This window comes from Sorex fumeus, unplaced genomic scaffold, assembly GCF_029834395.1.
Source record: "Sorex fumeus unplaced genomic scaffold, SorFum_2.1 ptg000047l, whole genome shotgun sequence".
Lineage (NCBI taxonomy): Eukaryota > Metazoa > Chordata > Mammalia > Eulipotyphla > Soricidae > Sorex > Sorex fumeus.
Window position 1 is genome coordinate 3,570,633 of NW_026606104.1, and position 22,339 is coordinate 3,592,971.

Below are 22,339 nucleotides of genomic sequence, written 5' to 3' on the forward strand. Positions count from 1 at the left end.
GCACCCCGAGCCCCACCAGGAGTGATCCCTGAGCACAGAGCCGGGAGCAGTCCTGAGCACCTACGGGAATGGCCCGGAAAGCAGAAGACAAAGACGGGAGCATCGAGGAAGCTTCCTCTGGCCCTGGCTCCATTTCCCTGACTCTCCCGACCCTTTGCTGCGTCTGACTGGGGCTGTACCAGTCCAAAAGACTCGGGGATCTCTTCTGGCCTCTTCAGACAAACCCATTCCGCCGTGACCTTTTCCAAGCAGATGAGAAGCAGATGACTGCCACCTGGTTCTGCTTGGCCGTGGCGTCACACAGGGTGGCACTCCCGAGGCAGGGAGTCAGGGACGGGCAGGATTTGAGCCTTTTTCCGACGACATTTCTGCCTCCGGAGTAGCTCAGTCTCCTCGGCCTGTGCGGCCGGGCACGGTTGTGAAGGGTGAAGGCCCCTGCTGGGGGATCACCTCCAAGTGGACAGTCTCCCCGGCCCCGCCTGTGGGACTGAGACGGGAGTAGGTGGGGACACGGGGGCCTCGAGGCACCTTGCAGAGCTGTCCCTCAGTTCGTCGTCGGCTCACGAGTTTCCTTCCCCGTAGTGTTACCGGGACTTGGCGCTGGTGAGTCGTGATGGCATGAATATTGTCCTGAACAAAATCAACCAGCTGCTCATGGAGAAGTACTTGAAGCTACAGGATACCTGCCGGACGCAGGTGAGACCCCAGAGGGAGGGGCCCGGCTCGGCCATCGCAGAGGCTGGGTTTGGCAGGGTGGGGCGGGCCTCGCTGTGCGGTGCTGCTCCGGCCCCTTCTCACACTCACATCTCTCCTGCAGCTGGTGTGGCTGGTGCGGGAGCTAGTGAAGAGCGGGGTTCTGGGCGCCGATGGCGTTTGCATGACGTTCATGAAGCAGATCGCCGGTGAGTGTGACGGAGTGAGTGCCAGGCAGTGGGCCCGGGGCCCAGTACCAGCGAGTACCGACTGCAGTTCACCCATGTGGGCGCCATCCCGGAGTCACTTACATTCTTCTGGTCCCCGCATCCTCCATCCACATGGGCTGCAGGAGGAAAGGGGAGTCTCGGGCCTTGAGAGTCTCTGAGTCCTGCCTCTGAGTCGTCTCCCTGCCTGCCATGTGCAGGGCTTAGCCTCGAGGTGGTGGCCTGTGCGGCCAGTCTTCCCACAGGGGCACTGGGCAAATTGTGCCAGGATGGATCTGGAAGGAATGAGGAGGGAAGTGAGGGCAAATAATTGGTTCCCATTGCGTGCTTCTTCCTGCTCCCTCCCGTGTTTTTGTTGGTTTTGGTGTGGGCTTGGGGGTCACACCCAACGGTGCTCAGGGCTGACTCCTGGTTCTGCTCGCGGGAATCACTTCCGGCGGGGGCGGGGAGGCCAGATTGGGTGCCGGGGATCGAGCCTGGGTCGGCCGCGTGCCGGGCAAACACCTTCCCCTCTGTCCTGTCGCTCCGGCCCAGGCTCCCCCCGTGTTCTCTGAGCACTTGCGCCCTCGCGATGACATGTGACGGTGGCCAGTCTGGGGACGAGCTGTGTCACCGAGTAGGCCCTGCCGGGGAGCTGCGAGTGTCTTGGCGGCATTGCTGACAGACGTCCGAACCGCTGAGTACCCGAGAGGCGGTCCCTGCTGCCTCTTCCACTCGGAGGATCACATGACCCCGCCTGTGTCTCTGCATTCCCCGTCGGCTTTGCTGCTGCTTTAGGGGTGTTTTTTTGGTTTGTTTTTGTTTCGGGGGGACACACCTGCAGGAGATGGTCGGGGCTGCGTGAGGCTCGGGGGCTGTGCCAGGGCTTGACCCTGGGCCTCCCCCATGCAGCACTGCTGCCTGGCCAGTGGGACTCTCAGCCCCTTTTGGATTTTTTTATAAATCCTCGTTCTCCTGTTTTGATGTGAGTCTTAATCCGAGTGATGTGTCAACTTTGAATTTTTAAATTAGGACCTGGGGCAGGGCACAGCTCGCTGCTGCCTATTTTTATCCTTTCTCCTGGCATGTATTTTCCTGTCCTCACTTCTGAGACGTGGGCCTGGCATTGTCTTATGTTCTTGCTGCCTTGGAAGTTCATGGCAAGCCCTGAAGACTGGGGTCCCTGGAAACAAGAAACCGTTGACTTGCCAGGCCCCGTCTGAGATGTCGTCCTTCACCCATGACTTCTTTTCTCTTTTGGGTCTTACCTAGATGCTCAGGGATTGCTCCTGGCTCTGAGTTCAGGAACCAGATGCATTGCTGGGGAACAAGCCTAGGTCATCTGTGTACAAGGCAACACCTACCCCACTGTACTCTCTCTCCCAACTCCCCACCCAGTGAGCCTTTCCGATCTTCTTCCCAGACACTTCCTTTCAGAGCTGGAGAGATAGTACATGGGGAAGGCATTTGCCTTGCGTGCGGTTGGCCCAGCTGGGTTCCATCCTCGGCACCCCATATGGTCTTCTGAGTCTTGCCAGGAATGATCCCTGAGCAGTACCAGGTGTAGCCCCCAAAGCAAAAACAAACAAAAGCCACAGGATCTTCTTTCTCTAGAGCCAAGGGGAAACAGGAAAATTTAGAACTTTACACAGAGATAGTACAGCTGGTGGGGCATGTGCCTTTTACGTGGACAACCCGGGTCCAACCCCAGCACTCCATATGGTCCCCAAAGCACTGCCAGGAGTGGTCCCTGAGTGCAGAGACCTGAGCACTGCCCGGAGTGTCCCCTCCAAAAAAGCAAAAGCAACAACAAATCAAAACCCTAACACAGCACAGGGCCTCTTTTTCCTCCCCATTTTCCCAGCACTCGGAGAGTCGGGGAGGGGCTCACTGGCTGAGCAGCAGGGTGGGTGAAGGGGGGGGTGTCGGGTTTGCCGTTGGAGGTCCGAGTCCTGACCAGAGCTCCTCTGGTCCTCTTGCTTTTCTCCCCCTTTGAAAATCAGGTGGGGATGTTACAGCGAAAAACATCTGGTTGGCAGAGAGTGTCCTGGATATCCTGACGGAGCAGAGGTAAGCTTCCACCATGTGGGGGGGGGGGGGGCGCGAGCCAGACAATGGTCTGTGGGGGCTTGGGTGGAGGGCTGTGGGGAGGCTGTCAAGAAGGCTGCCTGCTTGCCGCAGGTCCAGAGAACGTGCAGGGCCAGGAGAGGCAAGTGAAGGAATCGGGGCCTGGGGGGTACAGGAGGGCTTGGCTGAAATATCTCAGAGCCCAGGAAAAACTGGTTCCATCTGATAAGGGTTTATTTTTGATCCAGACCTCCTTGGAATGTTTATCTTTGGAGGGAGGTGGGGAAGAATGAGCTCAACAGAGTGAGGCCGGCCAAGCACCCAGGCCTTTCCTGGTACCCCTTTCTCCTCTGCATGCCTCTCCGTCTCGGCCTGTCCTCCCTGTGAGTGGCCTGAGACCCTGGTCCTGCTGGACTGTGCCGCTCGGAGGCCCCCCGTGGTAGAAAGCGCTTGAAGAGTGGGCTCTGGCGGGGTACATCCTGTGCTCTCGGGCCGCTGTTTTCCCTTCCTCTCCAGGAACTGCATCCCCATTCTACATCCGCACTCTCCATCCCGTGGCCTCGGCCTTCCTGTTGTCTGGTTTCCGAATCTTGTCTCTGGCCCGGGCAGGCGCCACGCTTGTGGCTGGTGTTTCCTCTGTCAGAGGCGCGGGTCTGCTCTGGCTCCCCCTGCCCGTAGAGCAGAGCTTGCTGGCATGCGGGCAGCGCCACCTTGTGCTCTGAACTGGCCTTTCAGAGCTGCGCCGGGCATGCGGGCAGCGCCACCTTGTGCCCTGAGCTGGCCTTGCAGAGCTGCGCTGCCCCCAGCAAGGGCCCGCAGACCCGCTTAGCGCTCCCTTCTCTCTGGCACACCCTGTGGTTCCTGTTTGTTCAGGCTCTGCCACCAGAGTGACCCTTTTCGTTTAGCCCCTGCCACAGTGCACCATAGTGCCAGCTGCCCTTCCTCCGTGTCCCAGGGTCAGACAGGGATCCCACCTTCCCACCACCCTCCCCAGAGGCCTCTGCCACAGAGCCTCTGAGAGGATCTTCCTGCCCCTGTCCACGCCCCCTCCCTCCCAAGTGTTCCTGGCGGCAGCAGGTGGGGGAGGGAACCCTCCCGTGTCCTTGGCCCTGGCTGCGCCCTGACAGGAAAGGCCGCTGTCTTCATTGGGTGCATGCGCACTTTCTGGAGCAGCGTGGGGCCTGGCCGGGTTAATTAGATTCTCCCGTTCTTCCTCTGCCTCCCTGCAGGAACACCGCGGGCCCACCGGCAGCTTGTCCGGTGGCGAGGCGGGTTCCTGATTGATCTGGGCACTTGGAGGAGCCTCCGCGTTCCTGGACACATGCCCACCCCCGCCCCCGTCCTTCCTTTTCTGCCCCTTTGACAAGCAGCGAGGAACACGCAGTACTTCCTCGGCCCTCGGCCCCGGGAGGCTGGAGACTCCTGGGAAATGGGCTCTGACATCTGCAGTCGGGGGCGTCTGTGACTTAGGGCAGGAGGATTGGGGCCTCCAGGCTGCGGAAGGTGGCATGGTGGTCCCCAAGCTCCTCGGACCCCATTTTAAAACCGCTGATGGAGGGCTGCAGACTGAGCCTTCTCACCAGGAGTCTGAGCTCGGGAGTTGCTGTGCCTTCCCTCTGTCCCAGTAGCACCCAGTACTCAGCACGTGCTGTGACTACCTTGGGGAGCCCGCAGACAGACGCCTGTCTTTCTTGGCCTGACGTTTTGTTTTTGTCCTGGAGCCACACCTGGTGGTGCTTGGGGACAGGGATGGGGGGAGGTTCCCAGCGGAGCTGCCTTTGAACCTGGGACTCCCACAAGGCAACGCTGTGCTGTGGCCTGGTCAGCTGGCCCTGGCCGCCAGCAGGTCAGTGCTGTGGTAGAGGCTTCCTGGGGCGCCTGACCCCAGCAGGAGTGGACAGTCAGGGTCCTGAGGACTTCCTCTGGGTGCTGAGCGGTGAGTGCTGGGGCGCTGGTGGCGGTGTCCCAGTGCCCGTGTGTCCCATCCCCCACAGGGAGTGGGTGCTGAAGAGCGGCATCCTTATCGCCATGACTGTCTACACCTACCTCCGCCTCATCGTCGACCACCACGGCACTGCCCAGCTCCAGGCCCTGAGACAGAAGGAAGTGGACTTCTGCATCTCCCTGCTTCGGGAACGGGTGAGGACAGAAATGCGGTGGGGACACGGAGCCCAGGCAGGGCGGGGCCCCTGCATGGATTTCGAGGGTCGAACAGGCGAAGGAGGGCTGGATCGAGCAAGCGAGGTGCTCGGTGTGGGCTGGCACGGCTCCTCTGTGCCCTTTCAGGCGAGTGTGTGACCAGCCCCAGCTCCCGAGCTGTTGGCCTGCGGGTCTCCCTCAGCTATGGACACGCTGTCCTGTACCCCTGTCACGTTGCCCCCCACCCCCTGGGCCATTGCCATGGTCAGGTGGGTTCTGAATCGTCCACCCTGAACTGTGCTGTCTGCTGTTTCCTGGAGGCCCGGCCTCCAAGCTGCACCCCTGCACTCTGCTCTTTAAAGCCTGGCCACGAGAGTGCTCCTGCACCACAGTGACCTTTGGGGGCTGAGTAGCCCACCAGTCGACCCTTTCGCACCCTTTGCTCCCTGGCAGCGGTTCTGGGCGGAAAGGAGACCGGCAAGGCTGCTGCGGTTAGCTAGGCCCCAAGCTCCGGGAGTCCCTTTGTAGCTCGCCGACCACGCTGCCCCTTTGCCCTCCCCACAGAGAGTATGATCCGTGTCTTCATTCTCTTTCCTGTCTCCCCCCTCTCTCCCCCCTCCCATCAAGTTCATGGAATGTTTAATGATCGGCCGCGACCTCGTCAGGCTGCTTCAGAATGTTGCACGGATTCCAGAATTCGAGCTGCTCTGGAAGGATATCATCCATAACCCTCAGGCCCTGAGCCCGCAGTTCACAGGTGAGCGGGCCGAGCACAGCGTCTCTGCAGGTGGGCAGGCGGCCCAGACGGGAGCTGGCAGTGGAGAAGCAAAAGCGTTGGCTGCTACGGGGAGCTGGGATGGGCCGGACTCGGCCAGGTACAGCGCCAGGGGTGGGGGATGTGCAGACCAGATGCTGCGCCCCCCCCATCCCCACCCCCAACGCTCCCACCAGCAGGCGGCAGCCCTCTGCCCCCTCCCGCCCCTCTCCTGACAGGTGAGCTGATGGCCAGCGGGGAGAGTGGAGAAAGGGGCTGGAGTCCACCCTGGAAGGGAAGGCTCCCCCCTCAGGGAAGTCCAAGGGTCCTGTCCAGGCCCCGCTGGCCTCTGGGAGGGAGAGAGGCCCATGCCCCCTACCAGGGGCTGCTCCTCTGCCCTGCCCCTCCCCAGACCTGCTTCTGGTCTGAGCAGGCGACTGCGCTGTTCCCCGCTACAGCCCGCGTGTGTGCCTGCCTGTGCACACAGCGTGGGGACAGTCACGTAGAAGCTTGGGGGTGCAGAGAGCAGAGTCCCCGCCCACCTGGCCTCACCGTGTGCCAGCGCCCAGCTGTGGTGGGGGCGGCGTTGCCAGGCGCCCGTCTGCCCACACTGACTCCCCAGGACCCTGCTGGCAGGAGGACATTCTCCTTGTATTTGCAGGGCAGGAGTTGAAGGAGTTGAAGTGGTATGCGTAGGGCCGCACAGCCAGTGAGCGCAGAGGCTCATGCTGAGGCCGTGGCCGTGCCTGGCACCCAGGGAAGGAACAGTCAGGAGCAGGAAGCCAGGCGAGGGCTTCTGCCTCTGCCACTCAGCTTCCCACATGCTGTCAGCTGGGCGATTGTGAGCAGTGGCTCCAGAAAGGCCAGCAGAAGCAGACAGTTGCCGTGTCAGGAGCCTGGGGCTGGGGTTGGTTGGAGCATCACGGATGCTGGGCGGAACCCTGATTGGACCTCGAGTACGTGCATGCGTGCGTGTGCACCCATGTGTGACGCTGCGGGTGGGCTGTGAGGTGTGTGCTTCACCCTCAGTCATGTTGACAGGCCCATCAACAGGCTTCCCACCTTTCTCATCCTTCTTGGCTTTTTGTTTCTTTCGTTCTGTGGGGGCAGTTTGGGTTCCCACCCAGTGATCTTCAGGGATCACTCCTGATGGGGCCCGGGGAATGGTACGCGGTGCTGGGGATTGAGTCTAGTCAGCCACGTGCACGGCACGCTCCTTAGCCCTGTCCTCTCTCTCCCTGGCCTTCATTTCATCCTGGTCCTCGACTTCTTGCTGCTTCTTCCCTTCCACGTTTGGTGTAGGTATCCTTCAGCTTCTCCAGTCGAGAACATCCCGGAAGTTTCTCGCCTGCCGTCTCACCCCAGACATGGAGACGAAGCTCCTCTTCATGACGTCCCGGGTGAGCGCCCGGTAGCATCAGGAAAAGAGGCGGCAGGCGCTGGCTGGGCACAGAGCTAAGCATGGGCTGTGGTGTGGCGAGAGACCGGCCACTCTGGTGCTGGCCATGCTTCCCGTCTGCCTGAGACGCCTCTTTCTTCAGGTGCGGTTCGGGCAACAGAAGCGATACCAGGACTGGTTCCAGCGCCAGTACCTGTCGACCCCGGATAGTCAGTCTCTGCGCTGCGACCTGATCCGCTACATCTGTGGAGTGGTGCACCCTTCCAATGAAGTGCTGAGCTCGGACATCCTGCCCCGATGGGCCATCATCGGCTGGCTCCTGACCACGTGCACGGTGAGGGCCCGGGCCAGCCCTGCCCTGCCTCGAGCTCCCCAAGGCCCACGCCCTGTGCTGGCCCTCTCTCAGATTTGGGGGTGGAGGGCGTCCTCTGGCATCGGCTGTGGAGACTTCCCTTCTCCAGATGCCCAGGTCCACGGCGGAGCTGTTTCCTTCCTGCCCCGTGTTTTCCTCTGGCCGTGTGCTGGGAAATGGTGCTCTGGTATCCAGCTGCCCTCTGACCCCGCGCTGGCTCCCTCCCCCGGCCGATGGGGCTCTGGAATGTGCTGATTTGGCCCTGACCAGGGCCTCTCCCTCAGACCCTAGCTGCCCAGCTGTCCTCCAGCAGGGAGCAGGGGCGGCCCCTGAGACGGCTGGTGAGATCCAGGTGGACCCCACGCACTTGCACCAACATAAACAGACTTAGGGTCCCTCCCCTCGTCTCTGGGGACCTGTGGGCTCAGCTGCCCATCATTGCCTCTCTTTGCAGTCCAATGTTGCCGCCTCTAACGCCAAGCTGGCTCTTTTCTACGACTGGCTGTTCTTCAGCCCCGACAAGGACAGCATCATGAACATAGGTATGTGAGCCGCCCCCAGCCTTGCCCTAGGCTTGGGATGCAGGGCCTCCTCCTGCTTTCCCGTTCCTGCCATCTCCCTTTCCCAGACTGAATTCGGGGAGACAGCGGCATCGGTTCTGTGAGAGTCGGGGCAGGCGGAGGCCCCTGGGGGCATCGCGGGCCTTCCTCTGAGGTCCCCCCTCAGGGCACTGCCTGATGCAGCCTCTCCTCTCCCTCCTCAGAGCCGGCCATCCTGGTCATGCATCACTCCATGAAGCCTCACCCGGCCATCACTGCCACGCTGCTGGACTTCATGTGCCGGGTCTGTGCTGCGTCCACACTGACCCCAGCCCAACCAGGCAGAGGGCAGCACTGTCCCTGCTTCCCCCAGGGCCCCGCGGGTGTGGCTGCGAAAGGGGGCAGCCCTGGGCTGGAGCAATAGCACAGCGGGGAGGGCGTTTGCCTTGCACGCGGCCAACCCGGCTTCAATTCCTAGCGTCCCATATGGTCCCCCGAGCACCGCCAGGGATAATTCCTGAGTGCAGAGCCAGGAGTTAGTCCTGAGCATCGCCGGGTATGACCCAAAAATGAAAAAAAAAAAGAGGGGGCAGCCCTTGGCCACCTCGACTGGGAGCACTCCCCAGGGATGCCCCGCTCCGCTGGCCCGCCAGGGAAACCTTTCCTGGCAGCTCCTCGCTCTCCTGCCAGCGTCCACCCCAGTGTCCCTGTCCGGAGCCCGGGACAGACGACTGTGCTCATGGCCCTCGTGCTCCTTTCCAGATCATCCCCAACTTCTACCCACCGCTGGAGAGCCATGTGCGGCAGGGCGTCTTTTCCTCCCTCAACCACATCGTGGAGAAGCGGGTCTTGGCGTAAGGACGGCCAGGGGCTGGGCTGGAGGGCGGCACTGCTGTCCCCTGGGGCTGGGTGGGCGACTCTTGCTGGTCTCCACGGCTTCTCGCCTGCTGTCCTGATGTTTCCCAGGGTCGCAGGGCCTGTGTGTGGGGGTGGAAGCCAGGGGCACTGACACGGGCCTTCCCTCGTGCTCCCTGTAGACCCTTGGCTCCCCTGTTCGACAACCCTAAGCTGGACAAGGAGCTGCGGGCCATGCTGAGGGAGAAGTTTCCTGAGTTCTGCAGCTCGCCGTCCCCACCTGTGGAAGGTAGGCTCCCCCAGTTCCATCCCCAGCTCCCCTGTGCTTCCTGTGTCTCCCCGCTCCACGTGATCGTTTCTGGTTTTCGTGGGTCTTTTGCCCGCCGAGCACCCCTGTGTTCTCACTGACTCCCCTCAAGAGGTGGGTGGCTGTTGGGGGATGCCTGTGTAACCCCCTCGAACTGTGCCCATCTCGTCTCGCCCCAGCCTGAGCTTGTGGCCTCCGCTAGGGGCAGGGTCATGTTGCGTCTCTCTTTGTGCCCCCTCTGCCCCACGCATGCAACGCTGCCTCTGTCATCTCTGCGTCTCTGTCTTGTTGTGGGGTAAGGGCTTAGGCAGCGCCAGGCCAGAGCTGTAGTACAGCAGGCAGGGGCATGTGCCTTGCATGCAGCCCACCAGGGTTCGGTTGCTGGTCCCCTGAGCACAGAGCAAAGAGTAAGCCCTGAGCATTGCCTGGTGTGGCCCCTAAACAGACAAGCAGCATCTAGCAGCATCTTTTTTTTTTTTTTTTTTTGCTTTTTGCTTTTTGCTTTTTGGATTATAACCAGCAATGCTCAGGGGATACTCCTGGCCCTGCACTCAGGAATGACCCCTGGCGGTGCTCGGGGGACCACGTGCAAGGCAAACACCCTACCCGCTGTGCTATTGCTCCAGCCCCACAAGCAGCGTTTTTGCACTTGGTCTGAATGAAAGAGCCTTGGAGTCTTGGGTCCCTGGTCATCAGTGCTGAGTGACCCTCACCTGTGTGTTAGAGGAGGCCTCTCTCAAGCACTTGTGTCCCAGTGGACTCCCCACACCTTTGGGGTTGCTGGGCCGAGGAGCACTCCTGCAGGTCCGCACCTCATTGGCCAGTGCTGGCTGGAAGCCAGCATCTGCGCTGTGGGCAGATGGCAGATGAGAGTGGGCACAAGAGCGTCCCTGCGTCCCTGTGGTGGCTTTCTGTTCACTAACCCCCTGCCCCGGGAGCATGGGTTCTGTAGAGACATGAGGGTCAGAGCCCTTGTCTGTCTTCCTCCGAAGTCAAAATCGAAGAGCCGGTGTCCATGGAGATGGACAACCACATGTCCGACAAGGACGAAAGCTGCTATGACAACGCTGAGGCCGCCTTCAGTGATGACGAGGAGGACCTCAACAGCAAAGGTGACTTGCCCAGAGCAGGCACCGAGGGGTGTCCCGGTAGTCACCGGGATGGACTCTGGGGTGCAGCCCGCATCTGATGCTGGAGCCACCAGGGCAGGGGGAGGAGTGAAGCCGCCCAGCTGGTCTCTGAGGGGGTGGGTGTGTGGCTGGGTGGCCAGCGCCTGGGCTCAGTGAGTTGTTTCCTGCCGCATGGCCTCCAGGGAAGAAGCGGGAGTTCCGCTTCCACCCGATCAAGGAGACGGTGGTGGAGGAGCCCGTGGACATCACCCCATACCTTGACCAGCTGGAGGAGTCCCTCCGGGACAAGGTGCTGCAGCTGCAGAAGGGCAGGTGGGTGTGGCACCAGTCTCCCTTCTGAGGCTCTGGTGAAGCGACAGGACCAGGCTGCCCCTGTTCCTCGCAGCACAGCGCACCCTGCCCCCAAGCCTCCCCCTGAGCCCCTGCTTCCCTCCTGCTCTACAGCGACACCGAGGCCCAGTGCGAGGTCATGCAGGAAATCGTGGACCAGGTCCTGGAGGTGAGAACACAAGCCCGTCTGTCCAGCTCAGAGCCCTGCAGTGGGCCCCCCGGGGGGCAGGGCTTGTGGAGGCCCCCGGCTGTGACTCTTTTTGTCCCCCCCACCCAGGAAGACTTCGACTCGGAGCAGCTGTCCGTCCTCGCCTCCTGCCTCCAGGAGCTCTTCAAGGCCCACTTCCGGGGGGAGGTGCTGCCCGAGGAGGTCACGGAGGAGTAAGGCCCCTGCTTGCCCACTGGCCTGGCCAGTTTCCGTTTCTGTGCTCACGTGCACTGGCTCCTCTGAACACGGCATAGTCACCCTAGACTGGGGACCCTCCCTCCTGCCTGCCTCTCGCTGCCCTCAGCCCCTGGGGGTGGGGTGGCCTTCCCAGGACTATCCCCAGGACAGAAATCTTTTACTTTTTTGTTGGGGGTGGAGGGCTTTGGGGGCCACAACTGGCCGAGTGCGTGGGCTGCTTTCCTCTCTGCCTGGGGGTCTCCCACACCTTCTGCTGCAAGGCCTGTGCTGGCTCGTTGACCAGCTCTGCACCCAGCAGGCTTCTTTCCAGTGATGGGACAGCGTCATGGTACCTGCAGGGAGCCTGTTTTTTTCTGGGGCTAAAACCCTCTGGGGCAGCGGGAATTTTCCCTTTGGTCAGAAGCAGCAGGCTGATCTGCACTGGGTGGTCTGCCCCTCACACGGCCCCTCTTGCAGGTCGCTGGAGGAGTCTGTGGGGAAGCCTCTCTACCTGATATTTAGGTGAGCTCGGGCCCCAGCCCCACCTGCTGCCCGGGGGTGTGGTACCCACTGGTCAGGATGGAGGGGCCTGCAGGGGACCTGGCCAGCCAGCTCAGCGCCCTGACGTCCCCCACTCCCAGGAACCTTTGCCAGATGCAAGAGGACAACAGCAGCTTCTCTTTGCTCCTGGACCTCCTCTCCGAGCTCTACCAGAAGCAGCCCAAGATCGGCTACCACCTGCTCTACTACCTGAGGGCCAGGTGAGCCCGTCACGAGTGCAGGAAGGCCTCCGTGCACTGTGTGCTTCTCCTAGCAGCTTTGTGAGCTCTGATCACATGCCCCCAAATCCCTCCGTTCCACATTCAGTATGATTCCACGTGTCCACAAAAGACAGCTGCACTCAGCAGAAACAAACCACCAGCTGTCTGCCCGCTGCCCCCCAACCGGCCCTGCCAGCTGCCACCTGCCCTGTCTGCAGAGACTCAGGGGGCTGTGACTGGTGGGCCTTGGCCACGTGTGTTCCCGGCTCATGCCCATGTGGCCTGTCAGTGCCACTTCCTTAATGTTACCCAGCGACACTGACCCTGGGCGCACCACAGCTCTCTAACCCTTCACTCACTGGGGAACATTGGAGTTTCCCCCTCCACCCAGTGGTGCTCGGGGCTTGCTCCTGATTCTGCACTCAGGAATCATCCTTGGCAGTGCTCAGGGGACCAAACAGGGCCAGGAGTCAAACTCAGCCTCTTACATCAACCTTATTGTTTGTTTCATTTTGTTTGCCTTGGCTTTGGGTATTGTGCTGTGCTCGGGCCTTACTCCTGGGTCTGTGCTCAGAGATCATTCCTGCTGGGGCTTGGAGGACCCTGTGGTGCCAGGGATCCAACTCAGGTTGCCCCCCTGTAATCAGGTGCCTTCCCCCATAACCCCACGGTTTCAGGGGAGCCTGTTTTGTATTTCCTTCCCTCACTTGCACCGTTGGCATCGTGGAGATTCCCCCCTGGTGCTTATTCGGAGTGGCAGGGTTTCAGATCTGACCTTGAGGCTGTGCTTGGGGCTCTCGGGTGGTTGCCCTCCCTCTGTTGCCTGAGCACTGGGAGAGTCTCCTGATTCTCACGGGGTGTCGGTCCTTGGGGAGCACTCGAGGGGTGGGGACGGGATGCGCACTGTTGAGCCTAGACCAGCCGCTGACTCAGGCCCAACTGCTCCACAGCAAAGCCGCCGCCGGGAAGATGAACCTCTACGAGTCCTTCGCGCAGGCCACACAGCTGGGCGACCTGCACACCTGCCTGATGATGGACATGAAGGCCTGCCAGGAGGACGACGTGCGCCTGCTGTGCCACCTCACGCCTTCCATCTACACGGAGGTGGACACGGCTGCCCCCTATTCACTAAGAGCAGGGGACAGTGTCAGGGCCAGCGGGGCTGGGCCTTTGTTCTTTTCTCCTGACCTTTTACCTCCTCAGCACCCCCCACTGCCCCCTCTCCCCACATATCCCTCCCTCCCAGGCTCTCCCAGAGGGGCTGGAACAGGGAATTCTGGGCACCCCTGGAGGTCTGGTGGGAGGGGGTATGCTGGTGCCCAGTGTGGATCTGACCTTCCCACATGTGCCCCTGTCCCCGTGCACACTTCCATGGCCGTGAGGGTGCCACGGCATGGGTCCTGGACCCACAGGGAGGGTGTGGCTGTCCGGGGACCCACTGGCCTGTCCCCTATTGGCGGGTGTTGTACAGCCCCGAGCCCCTGCACGCCTCTCTCTCCTCCCAGTTCCCGGATGAGACCTTGCGGAGTGGGGAGCTGTTGAACATGATCGTGGCTGTCATCGACTCTGCGCAGGTGAGCAGAGCCAGGCCAGGCCTTCATGGTCAGGGCCTCGGCGGTGCAGGCTGCAGGCCACAGTGAGTGTGCCATGGAGCCCCCAGGCCCTGGCCCCTGCTCGCCAGGACTCCTACTTCTCAGCTCTGCCCCTGGGCTCTGTCTTCCGGTCGAGCTTGGGTCTGTCCCTGTTTAGGCCCGAGCTGGGTCTCCTTTGTCCCAGCCCACCGAGGGGTCTTTGCCCTGCTCTTCTGTGCCTGCTCCTCCCACCTCTGCGTATGGCCATGCGCCAGGAGGGAGCCAGCTTGTGTGTGCTCCTTCCCCGTGCTCCAGTTTGTGCTTGTTCCTTCCCCTGCTCAGATGTTCCATTCCTTCCGCCCCTCCCCTCCACTGTCTGTCACTCCTGTTGTGGGCAGCAAGGCCCACAACTCAGAGAGCTGGGCCATCACTTCCTCGGATTCTCCCCTGAGGCCTTCCCGTCTGGCCTCCTGGCCTTTGTCAGTGCTGACGGGCCCTCCCTCCTCCTCTGCAGCTCCAGGAGCTGGTCTGCCACGTGATGATGGGCAACCTGGTCATGTTCCGGAAAGACTCGGTCCTCAACATCCTCAGTGAGTGAAGCAGGGCTGGTGCAGGTTGGAGCAGCGAGGCTACCCCCTCGGGCCCGGGGGGCGTCTGCAGGGTGCTGAGCTGCTGGTGATCAGGGTTATTCCTTCCCTCGCAGTCCAGAGCCTAGACTGGGAGACATTTGAGCAGTACTGTGCCTGGCAGCTCTTCCTGGCCCACAACATCCCCCTGGAGACCATCATCCCCATCCTGCAGCATCTCAAATATAAGGGTGAGAGGGTTGCGGCTGCACCAGGCCTCTGGGATGAGCCAGGCTCGAGGGTGCAGGGAGGCCGTGGGGGGTGTAGGGGCGGGATGTGTCCTCCTGAGCGGCCTGTGCTCTTCCCCCAGAACACCCAGAGGCCCTGTCGTGCCTGCTGCTGCAGCTCCGGAGAGAGAAGTGAGTCCCCAGCTCTGTCCCCAGGACTGGCCTCTGCGCCTGCCAACCTTCCCTCAGCTGCCCACAGAGCCGCTGCTTCCTCTGCACACCTCCCCCCCCAGCCCCCCCCCCCCCCCCGACCTGCCCAGAGAGGTGGGACTGGACATCCCAGTCTCCTGCTGCCATGACACTTGGGATCCCTCCTGGTGCTCCCAGGCTGCCCCACAGGTGACGCAAGCATTGAGGAAGGGGTGCAGGGGGCCACACCCCCCCTTCCCTGAGCCCACTGAACGGGCAGCCATTCTCGCACCGCCATCCCCTTCCCTCCTCTGCCAGCTGTGTCCCAGGGCAGGTGGGGCGGTCAGGAGGGCCAGCAGGGGTGGCCTCTGCGCACCTGCTGCCTTCCTGGCCTGTTTCCTGATTCCCGAGGGCAGCTGGGTGGCCCCCACATGGCAGGCAGATACATCTGCCCTGCAGAGGGTGGGACCAGGCCCTCAGGCCAGGGAGGGGAGTGGGTGGGTGAGGAGCCAGAGCATCCTCAGGCCAGGCGGGTGTGAGCCAGCCCCCCAGCCCTGCGCACCCTCCCAGGCCCAGTGAGGAGATGGTGAAGATGGTGCTGAGCCGGGCCTGCCACCCCGACGACCAGTTTACCACCAGCATCCTGCGGCACTGGTGCATGAAGCACGACGAGCTGCTGGCTGAGCACATCAAGTCGCTGCTCATCAAGAACAACAGTCTCCCCCGCAAGAGGCAGAGGTGGGCCTGGCCCCCGCGACCCTGGGGGGTGGGTGTGGGGGAGGGTGCCCCAGAGCAGCCCGAGACGGAGACTGCCCGGTCACTGCCTGCAGCCTGAGGAGCTCGAGCAGCAAGCTGGCCCAGCTGACCCTGGAGCAGATCCTGGAGCACCTGGACAACCTGCGGCTCAACCTGACCAACACCAAGCAGAACTGTAGGCGAGGGGCTGCCCGGGTGGGGGTGGCGTGGCCCCCCTATGCTGCACTCTCCATGTGCTCCCTTCTGCCCTCTAGTTTTTAGCCAGACCCCGATTCTCCAGGCTTTGCAGCACGTCCAGGCGAGCTGTGATGAAGCCCACAAGATGAAGTGAGTGAGGCGGGGGGCGCTCGGGGGCGGCTGGGGGGCCCGGCGGGTGCTGACCCCAGCCCTGGCTGTCCACACAGGTTCAGCGACCTCTTCTCCCTGGCCGAGGAGTACGAGGACTCCTCCAGCAAACCACCCAAGAGCCGACGGAAAGCGGCGCTCTCCAGCCCCCGGAGCCGCAAGAATGCGGCACAGCCCCCCAACGCTGAGGAGGAGTCGGGCTCCAGCAGCGCCTCGGTGAGCCCCCGGCCCCACGCAGGTGCCCGGCCCCCGACTCCCGCCTCCCAACCCCCGTGCCCCCATCTTTTCCAGGAGGAGGAGGACACGAAGCCGAAGCCCACCAAGCGGAAACGGAAGGGGTCCTCCGCTGTGGGCTCTGACAGTGACTGAGGCCTCCTGGTCCCTGTGTCACTGCCATCACTGCTGCCACTGCACACATGCAGGGTCCGAGGAGGGCAGGGGCCGGAAGATCATGGAAGCTTCTCTCACGTTGCTGGTGCCTGGCCCACGGGAGGGAGGAGCTGCTGCCAGGAAGCGGCCCTGAGTCTGCCTGGTCCCTGCACCCCTGGAGGACTGTCCCCTCCCTGAGCCCCCAGGAGCTGTCCCCCCACGGTCCTGGGAGGGTTCAGACTCTCCCTCTTCCCACACGGGAGTTCCAGGGCAGCTGGCCCGAGGTGGCGCCCCCACCACGCGTGTCCTCACTCCTCCACACCGGACTTCACCCTGGGACACTCTCGGACACAGAGCGGCGGGGACTTGGCCTGTGACCCCGGTGGGGCTCTCGGGGAGGCGGTGGTCCCTTGGAACTTGTGTTGCCTGGGGTCAGGCCTAGCCCTGAGGGACCCACACATGTGCCACAGAACTGTCAAATGGGCCCATTTGGTTCTGTTTAGATTTTTTGGGGGTGGGGTAGGGTGGGTTTTCTTTTGTTTTTGCAGAGATAATCGCGTTTTAAAAGTTGTTTCTAAATGACAATAAAACAGTCAGAACATCTTGCACAGGAGTCCTTGCCAGTGTGTCCACTCAGCACCGAGACAGCCCCCACCACTGAATCCCACTGCACCCCACACTGGCCCTGGCATGGGTGTGGGGTGCTGCCGGCAGCCAACTGGGGGAAGACAGCTTGGGTTTGGCATTCCTGGGAGGACTTGCTGGAACCCAGGGCTGCCTGGTCACCTCCGGAGCAGCGTGGGCCAAGGACCGCCTTTTTCACAGGCCAATACAACTCTCATGGCAGTTCACAGGCCAGACCCATGCGGAGGGAGGATTTCAAACGGGGCAGGAGCTTGGCGACGGCCCAGTACACAGAAGTGGGGGGGTGGCCTCTATGTGGCCTGCAAATGTATCCCCCGCTCCCAGTGGCGACTCCCACTTTTTCAAGGCCAGACCGCTCGCCTTCCCGATTCTGGGCGATTCTTCCCTTCGTGGGCGGCTGCATCTGGTGCCATTGCCCAGAGGGAGGGCTTCGCGTGGCCCCTCCAGGGATCTGGCTGCTGGGCCGCCACCTTTCCCCTACTTCTCCCCGGGAGTGGGGGAGAGGGCGTCGGTTTAGCGGTCCTGCTGGGACTTGCAACACTCCGCAGGCAAGGGGCCTGGCATCTTCAGCCTGTTTGGGGAGCCCAGAGGCACGTTCCCTTTCCGGAGGGGATGGGGGATGCGAGGGAAAGACGGACCGCTGGGCCGATTCCAAAGTGCAGCGGGACACCCCTTCTCGCTCCGGGCGGTGAAAGCCCCTATCAAACGAAGACGGGGGTGGCGGGAGCACCGCCCCTGGCCCGGGAGGGTGCGGGCCTTGGGCGGGGCGAGGCTGTGGGGAGGGCCGCCCCCTCCCCGCTCCGGCCCGAGGGGAGCAGGGGCGGGGGGGGGGGGGGGGGCTGGGTGGGAAGGGGCGTGTGCCAGCGCGCGCGCTCCCGGGAAGGAGCGGCCTGAGCGCCCGCACGAGCAGCCCAGTATTTCGGGACGGAGTGTCGGGGCCGGCGGGCCGTGGGCAGGTCGGGCACCATGGTCGCCCTCCTGCTGCTGCTGCCTCTGCTGTCGCTGCTGCTGCTCCGGAAGCGGCCCCTGTGGCTGCAGCTGCGCTGGCTGGCGGCTGACCTGGCCTTCGCCGTGCGCGCCGCGCGATGCAAAAGGGCCCTCCGCGCCGAGGCGCTGGCCGCGGCCGCCGCCGACCCCCAGGGTCCCGAGGCGGGCTGCAGCCTGGCCTGGCGCCTCGCGCAGCTGGCTCGCCGGCGGCCCGCGCACACTTTCCTCGTGAGCGGCGCGCGGCGCTTCAGCTACGCCGAGGCGGAGCGCCAGAGCAACCGGGCGGCGCGAGCCTTCCTGCGCGCGCGGGGCTGGACCGCGGGGCCCGGCGGCGGCGGCGGCGAGGCCGAGAGCGAGGCCCCTCTGACCCCGGGGGACACCGTGGCGCTGCTCCTCCCCGCCAGCCCCGAGTTCCTGTGGCTCTGGTTCGGGCTGGCCAAGGCCGGCCTCCGCGCGGCCTTTGTGCCCAGCGCCCTGCGACGCGCCCCCCTGCTGCACTGTCTCCGGGGCTGCGGCGCGAGCGCGCTGGTGCTGGCGCCAGGTAAGTGCGGCGGCCGCGGGCTGCGCGGGGCGGGGCCCGGGAGGAACGGCCGCCAGGAGGGGCGGGGCATCGGGAATGGGTGGGGCCTATAGGCGGGGGCCCGGGCTGCGGGCGGGGCCTCCAGAGTGGGCGGGGCTCGTAGGTAGGAGGGCGGGGCTTATGGGATGGGGCGGGGCCTGGGTGGGTGGGGCCGGGGAGGTGCACCCAGAGGTTCGGAAGTGGCTGTGCCGATGGAGCCTCTCGGTCTCTGATGCGTCAGTGATGCAATGAATTCTCCGACCTGGACCTGGATAGTTCAGGGTCTTTCCCCTCCCCCCTGGGGCGAGGAGGGTTTCTGGGAAGCGACCGATCTGGGCTTTTTACCCCCACCAGAGTTCCTGGAGTCGCTGGAGCCTGACCTGCCGGCCCTGAGAGCCCTGGGGCTCCACCTGTGGGCGGCAGGACCTTCCCCCACTCCTGCTGGTATCCCTGATCTGCTGGCAGAGGCCGCGGCAGAAGCGGACGAGCCTGTGCCCGGGTACCTGTCGGCCCCGCAGAATGTGACGGACACGTGCCTGTACATCTTCACCTCGGGCACCACAGGTGCGGCGGGCCCTGGCCTCCCCCAGAAACAGCAGGGACAGTCCTCTAAAAGCTCCCCCACCCCCGCCAAGGAACTGATCCCAGAGACCCCTCTGCGGGGGCGGGGATGAATGAGTTTATCATCTCAGCCTCTTTGTCTTTCTTGAATCTGGGGGGCGTAGCAGAGGTGGACAGGCAGGACAGGGCATCGCTGCCCACTCCCTCTGTCATCCCCTGCTGCCCTCAGGTCTCCCCAAGGCTGCGCGCATTAGCCATCTGAAGGTGCTGCAGTGCCAGGCCTTCTACCAGCTGTGTGGCGTCCACCAGGAGGACATCATCTACCTAGCCCTGCCTCTCTACCACATGTCCGGTTCACTGCTTGGCATCGTGGGCTGCCTGGGCATCGGTCAGTGTCACATGCCTCCAAGGACCTGCAGCATAGCTGAGTGAGGGTGCTCCTCAGGGTGGGGCCTCCTAAAGGAAAGGGTCACCTGGGTCCCTCCAGGTCCCCTTCTGGGGGCTGCATCACAGCACAGGCTCGAGACTGGGAAGGAGTAGCCTTCACCTCTTCCTGTCCCCTCCTGCAGGTGCCACAGTGGTGCTGAAATCCAGGTTCTCCGCGGCCCAGTTCTGGGAGGACTGCCAGCAGCATGGGGTCACTGTGTTCCAGTATATCGGCGAACTGTGTCGCTACCTTGTCAACCAGCCGCCGGTATGTGGGCAGATGCCAGCTGCTGAGCAGAGGGAGCCCAAGAAAGGGGCAGGGCCGGGTGGGATCACAACACAGAGATAGGAGTGGTCCCAGTGACACCCTAGGAGAGGTTTGGGGGTACAGTGAAGCCCTGACCCCTGCAGAGCCCAGCAGAGCACGGACACCGCGTACAGCTGGCGGTGGGCAGTGGGTTGCGGCCGGACACCTGGGAGCGGTTCGTGCGACGCTTCGGGCCCCTGCAGGTGCTAGAGACGTACGGCCTCACCGAGGGCAATGTGGCCACCTTCAACTACACAGGCCAGTGCGGCGCTGTGGGCCGGGCCTCCTGGATTTACAAGGTGGGGCGCGGCAGAGCCCCGGGCAGGGTGGGGGGACCCTGCTGCAGGTGCAGTGACCCGTGAGGTTCCCACCCCAGCTCGTCTTCCCCTTCGCTCTGATCCGCTATGATGGCACCACAGGGCAGCCGGTCCGAAACGCCAAGGGGCGCTGCGTGGCCGCCTGTGCAGGTGGGTGCTGGACCCGGGGGTACTGGGCAGGGGGAGCTGGGGAGACCTTGCCTTACTCCGTGACTCTGCCAGGGGAGCCTGGGCTGTTGGTGGCCCCTGTGAGCCAGCAGTCCCCATTTCTGGGCTACGCGGGAGGCCCCGAGCTGATGCAGGGCAAGCTGCTGCAGGACGTCTTCCAGCCCGGGGACGTGTTCTTCAACACCGGGGACTTGCTCGTCTGTGACGCAGACGGTTTCCTGCGCTTCCACGACCGCACCGGAGACACCTTCAGGTACCTCCTTGCCCCAGGACCCCAGTCCCCACTTCCCAACCCCTTCCTGCCCAGCCTTGGGGTCACGCTTCCCTGCCCTGCGTGCTCCCGTCCTTCCCCGCGAGCCTCCCAGGCCCCGGTTCCCATTTACTCACTGCAGGTGGAAGGGGGAAAACGTGGCCACCACCGAGGTTGCAGGGGTCTTGGAGGCCCTGGACTTCCTGCAGGACGTGAACGTCTATGGCGTCCGCGTGCCAGGTGCCTGGGCAGGGCCAGGGCAGGGTTGGCATCCCAGGCTGAAGGCAGCAGCTGCTCCCTGACACAAGCCCCACCCCCCTCAGGGCACGAAGGCCGGGCCGGAATGGCAGCCTTGGTGCTGCGGCCCCCACACAGCCTGGACCTCGCCAGGCTCTACAGCCACGTGTGTGAGAACTTGCCACCTTATGCCAGGCCTCGGTTCCTGAGACTCCAGGTAACCACCAAGGCCCTCACCCGCTGTGTGTTTGCAGACAGCCCCCACCAGGGGGCTCCACTCCTCACTCCCTCCAGGTCTGGCTCCTTCCCTGTAACATGCTCCCTGAGCAGAGAGCCCACACCTGCCTTAGAACTCAGGGCTCACCAGGCCAGGGCAGGTCACCCTGCTCAGAGGCTCCTCCTCTGCCCCTCCCTAGGAGTCTCTGGCCACCACAGAGACCTTCAAGCAGCAGAAGGTGCGGCTGGCCCAGGAGGGCTTTGACCCGAGCACCGTGTCAGAACCACTGTATGTGCTGGACGCGACCGCCGCTGCCTACTTGCCGCTCACAGCTGCCCAGTACTGCGCCCTCCTGGCTGGGCACCTGCGCATCTAAGCACTTCGGGTCCTGAGCCTCTCTGGCACTGCCTTTGTTGTCGTCGTTTTCTAATAAAAGGGATGGGAGCCACTGCTCTGGCCCAGGGAACCGTCTGGCTGTCTGTGGGGGCACAAGCAGTGGGCATCTCCCCAACGGCGCCTCTGGGTGATCCTTGCCCTGGGAGAGTCCTCACCTTGCTCCCAGGGACCCGCTGAGGGTGACCCCAGGTGGTTAGGGTGCTAGGGCCACAGAAGGCTGCCCTGGCCTAGCCCCCGTCTCCACAAATGGGGATGAGGCCAGGTGGGGATGAGCTCCTGGCTCTCCCTCCTTCTCCTCAGCTGTCTGAAAAAGAGGCCGCTGAGGAGGATCGGCCGCTGAGTGCTGTTGGCCCCAATCTTTGCCGGGGCCACACCCAGCAGACCTCAAGGGCTCCTGCAGCCAGGGTGCCAGGGATGAGACTCATGTCCCCATGCAAAACCTGTGCTCAGCCTTTGAGCCTTCTCTCCAGCTTTCATTCTTTGTTGTGAGTTTTTGTTGGCGGGGCCGCAGGTTGGACCATACCCCCATATGCCGAGCTTACTCCTGGCTCTGCACTCAAGAATCCCTCCTGGTGGGGCTCAGGGAGTCTTTCGTAGTGCCGGGTATGAAACCTGGGTCAGCCACATGCAAGGCCAGCACCCTGCCCACTCTACTGTCTCTGTGCCTCCCAATTTTGTTTTTCAGAGTAGTTTTCACTGTATTTTCCTCTTCCTTTCTCTCTGTGCTTATGGGATCCCACACACTGGGGTGTGGCATACCAGAGATCACACCTTTTGAAACTCAGTCACAATCATGCTATCAACAGATCTTTTTTTTTGGGGGGGGGAGTAAGAGAAATATTACAGTGGGTAAAGCTTTGCACATGGCTGATCTGGGCTTGATCCCCACCACCCCAAGCCCCATCAGGAGTGATCCCTGAGTGCAGAGCCAGGAGTAAGCCCTGAGCACATCTGGGTGTGGCCCAAAAACTAAAAAATCAAAACAAAACAAAACAAAAACTTCCCAGAAGCAGCAGGTAGACTGGGAGTTCCCAGGTTCTGGAGAGAGTGACAGACAGAACTTGGGGTATGCCTGAGGTGGCAGGAGGGCTAGATGGACCAAGAGGAGGAAGAACCTCCTGGTCCTAAGGAGAACTGTCAGAAACCTTCAGTATCTAAAAGCTGAAGTGTGTGTGTGTGTGGGGGGGGGGCGTAGAGATAGTTCAGCAGGCAGGACACTTACCTTTCATGTGGTCAACTTGGGACAATCCCTGGCGCCCCATATGGTCACTCTTACCAGGAGTGATTCCTGATTACAAAGCCAGGAGTAAGCCCTGAGCACCACCAGCT

At 62.8% G+C, this 22,339-nt stretch overlaps 2 protein-coding genes across 2 annotated transcripts in view; both read left to right on the top strand.

The window, feature by feature from the left end:
- The window catches only part of INTS3 (integrator complex subunit 3), a 29,897-nt gene extending 13,441 nt beyond the window's left edge, over window positions 1-16,456 (top strand). Inside the window, exons 4-30 of the mRNA XM_056123828.1 lie at window positions 583-696; window positions 818-902; window positions 2,903-2,969; window positions 4,961-5,105; window positions 5,733-5,862; window positions 7,162-7,259; window positions 7,401-7,592; window positions 8,065-8,152; window positions 8,374-8,453; window positions 8,912-9,003; window positions 9,187-9,293; window positions 10,304-10,423; window positions 10,624-10,753; window positions 10,886-10,940; window positions 11,049-11,152; window positions 11,634-11,678; window positions 11,798-11,917; window positions 12,868-13,021; window positions 13,423-13,491; window positions 14,003-14,078; window positions 14,192-14,305; window positions 14,425-14,473; window positions 15,041-15,208; window positions 15,301-15,401; window positions 15,481-15,553; window positions 15,631-15,787; window positions 15,863-16,456. Coding sequence (XP_055979803.1) covers window positions 583-696; window positions 818-902; window positions 2,903-2,969; window positions 4,961-5,105; window positions 5,733-5,862; window positions 7,162-7,259; window positions 7,401-7,592; window positions 8,065-8,152; window positions 8,374-8,453; window positions 8,912-9,003; window positions 9,187-9,293; window positions 10,304-10,423; window positions 10,624-10,753; window positions 10,886-10,940; window positions 11,049-11,152; window positions 11,634-11,678; window positions 11,798-11,917; window positions 12,868-13,021; window positions 13,423-13,491; window positions 14,003-14,078; window positions 14,192-14,305; window positions 14,425-14,473; window positions 15,041-15,208; window positions 15,301-15,401; window positions 15,481-15,553; window positions 15,631-15,787; window positions 15,863-15,940 — 2,811 coding nt within the window. The 3' untranslated portion in view covers window positions 15,941-16,456. The remainder of the gene's footprint in view (window positions 1-582; window positions 697-817; window positions 903-2,902; window positions 2,970-4,960; window positions 5,106-5,732; window positions 5,863-7,161; window positions 7,260-7,400; window positions 7,593-8,064; window positions 8,153-8,373; window positions 8,454-8,911; window positions 9,004-9,186; window positions 9,294-10,303; window positions 10,424-10,623; window positions 10,754-10,885; window positions 10,941-11,048; window positions 11,153-11,633; window positions 11,679-11,797; window positions 11,918-12,867; window positions 13,022-13,422; window positions 13,492-14,002; window positions 14,079-14,191; window positions 14,306-14,424; window positions 14,474-15,040; window positions 15,209-15,300; window positions 15,402-15,480; window positions 15,554-15,630; window positions 15,788-15,862) is intronic.
- Window positions 16,457-17,455: 999 nt separating this feature from the next.
- Window positions 17,456-21,068, top strand: SLC27A3 (solute carrier family 27 member 3). The gene is made up of 10 exons (XM_056123829.1): window positions 17,456-18,113; window positions 18,486-18,695; window positions 18,922-19,080; window positions 19,262-19,386; window positions 19,530-19,724; window positions 19,802-19,892; window positions 19,965-20,163; window positions 20,303-20,400; window positions 20,484-20,614; window positions 20,814-21,068. Exons 1-10 carry the CDS (start codon window positions 17,552-17,554, stop codon window positions 20,988-20,990), a joined length of 1,947 nt encoding a protein of 648 aa, XP_055979804.1. The 5' UTR covers window positions 17,456-17,551; the 3' UTR covers window positions 20,991-21,068.
- Window positions 21,069-22,339: the final 1,271 nt, after the last annotated feature.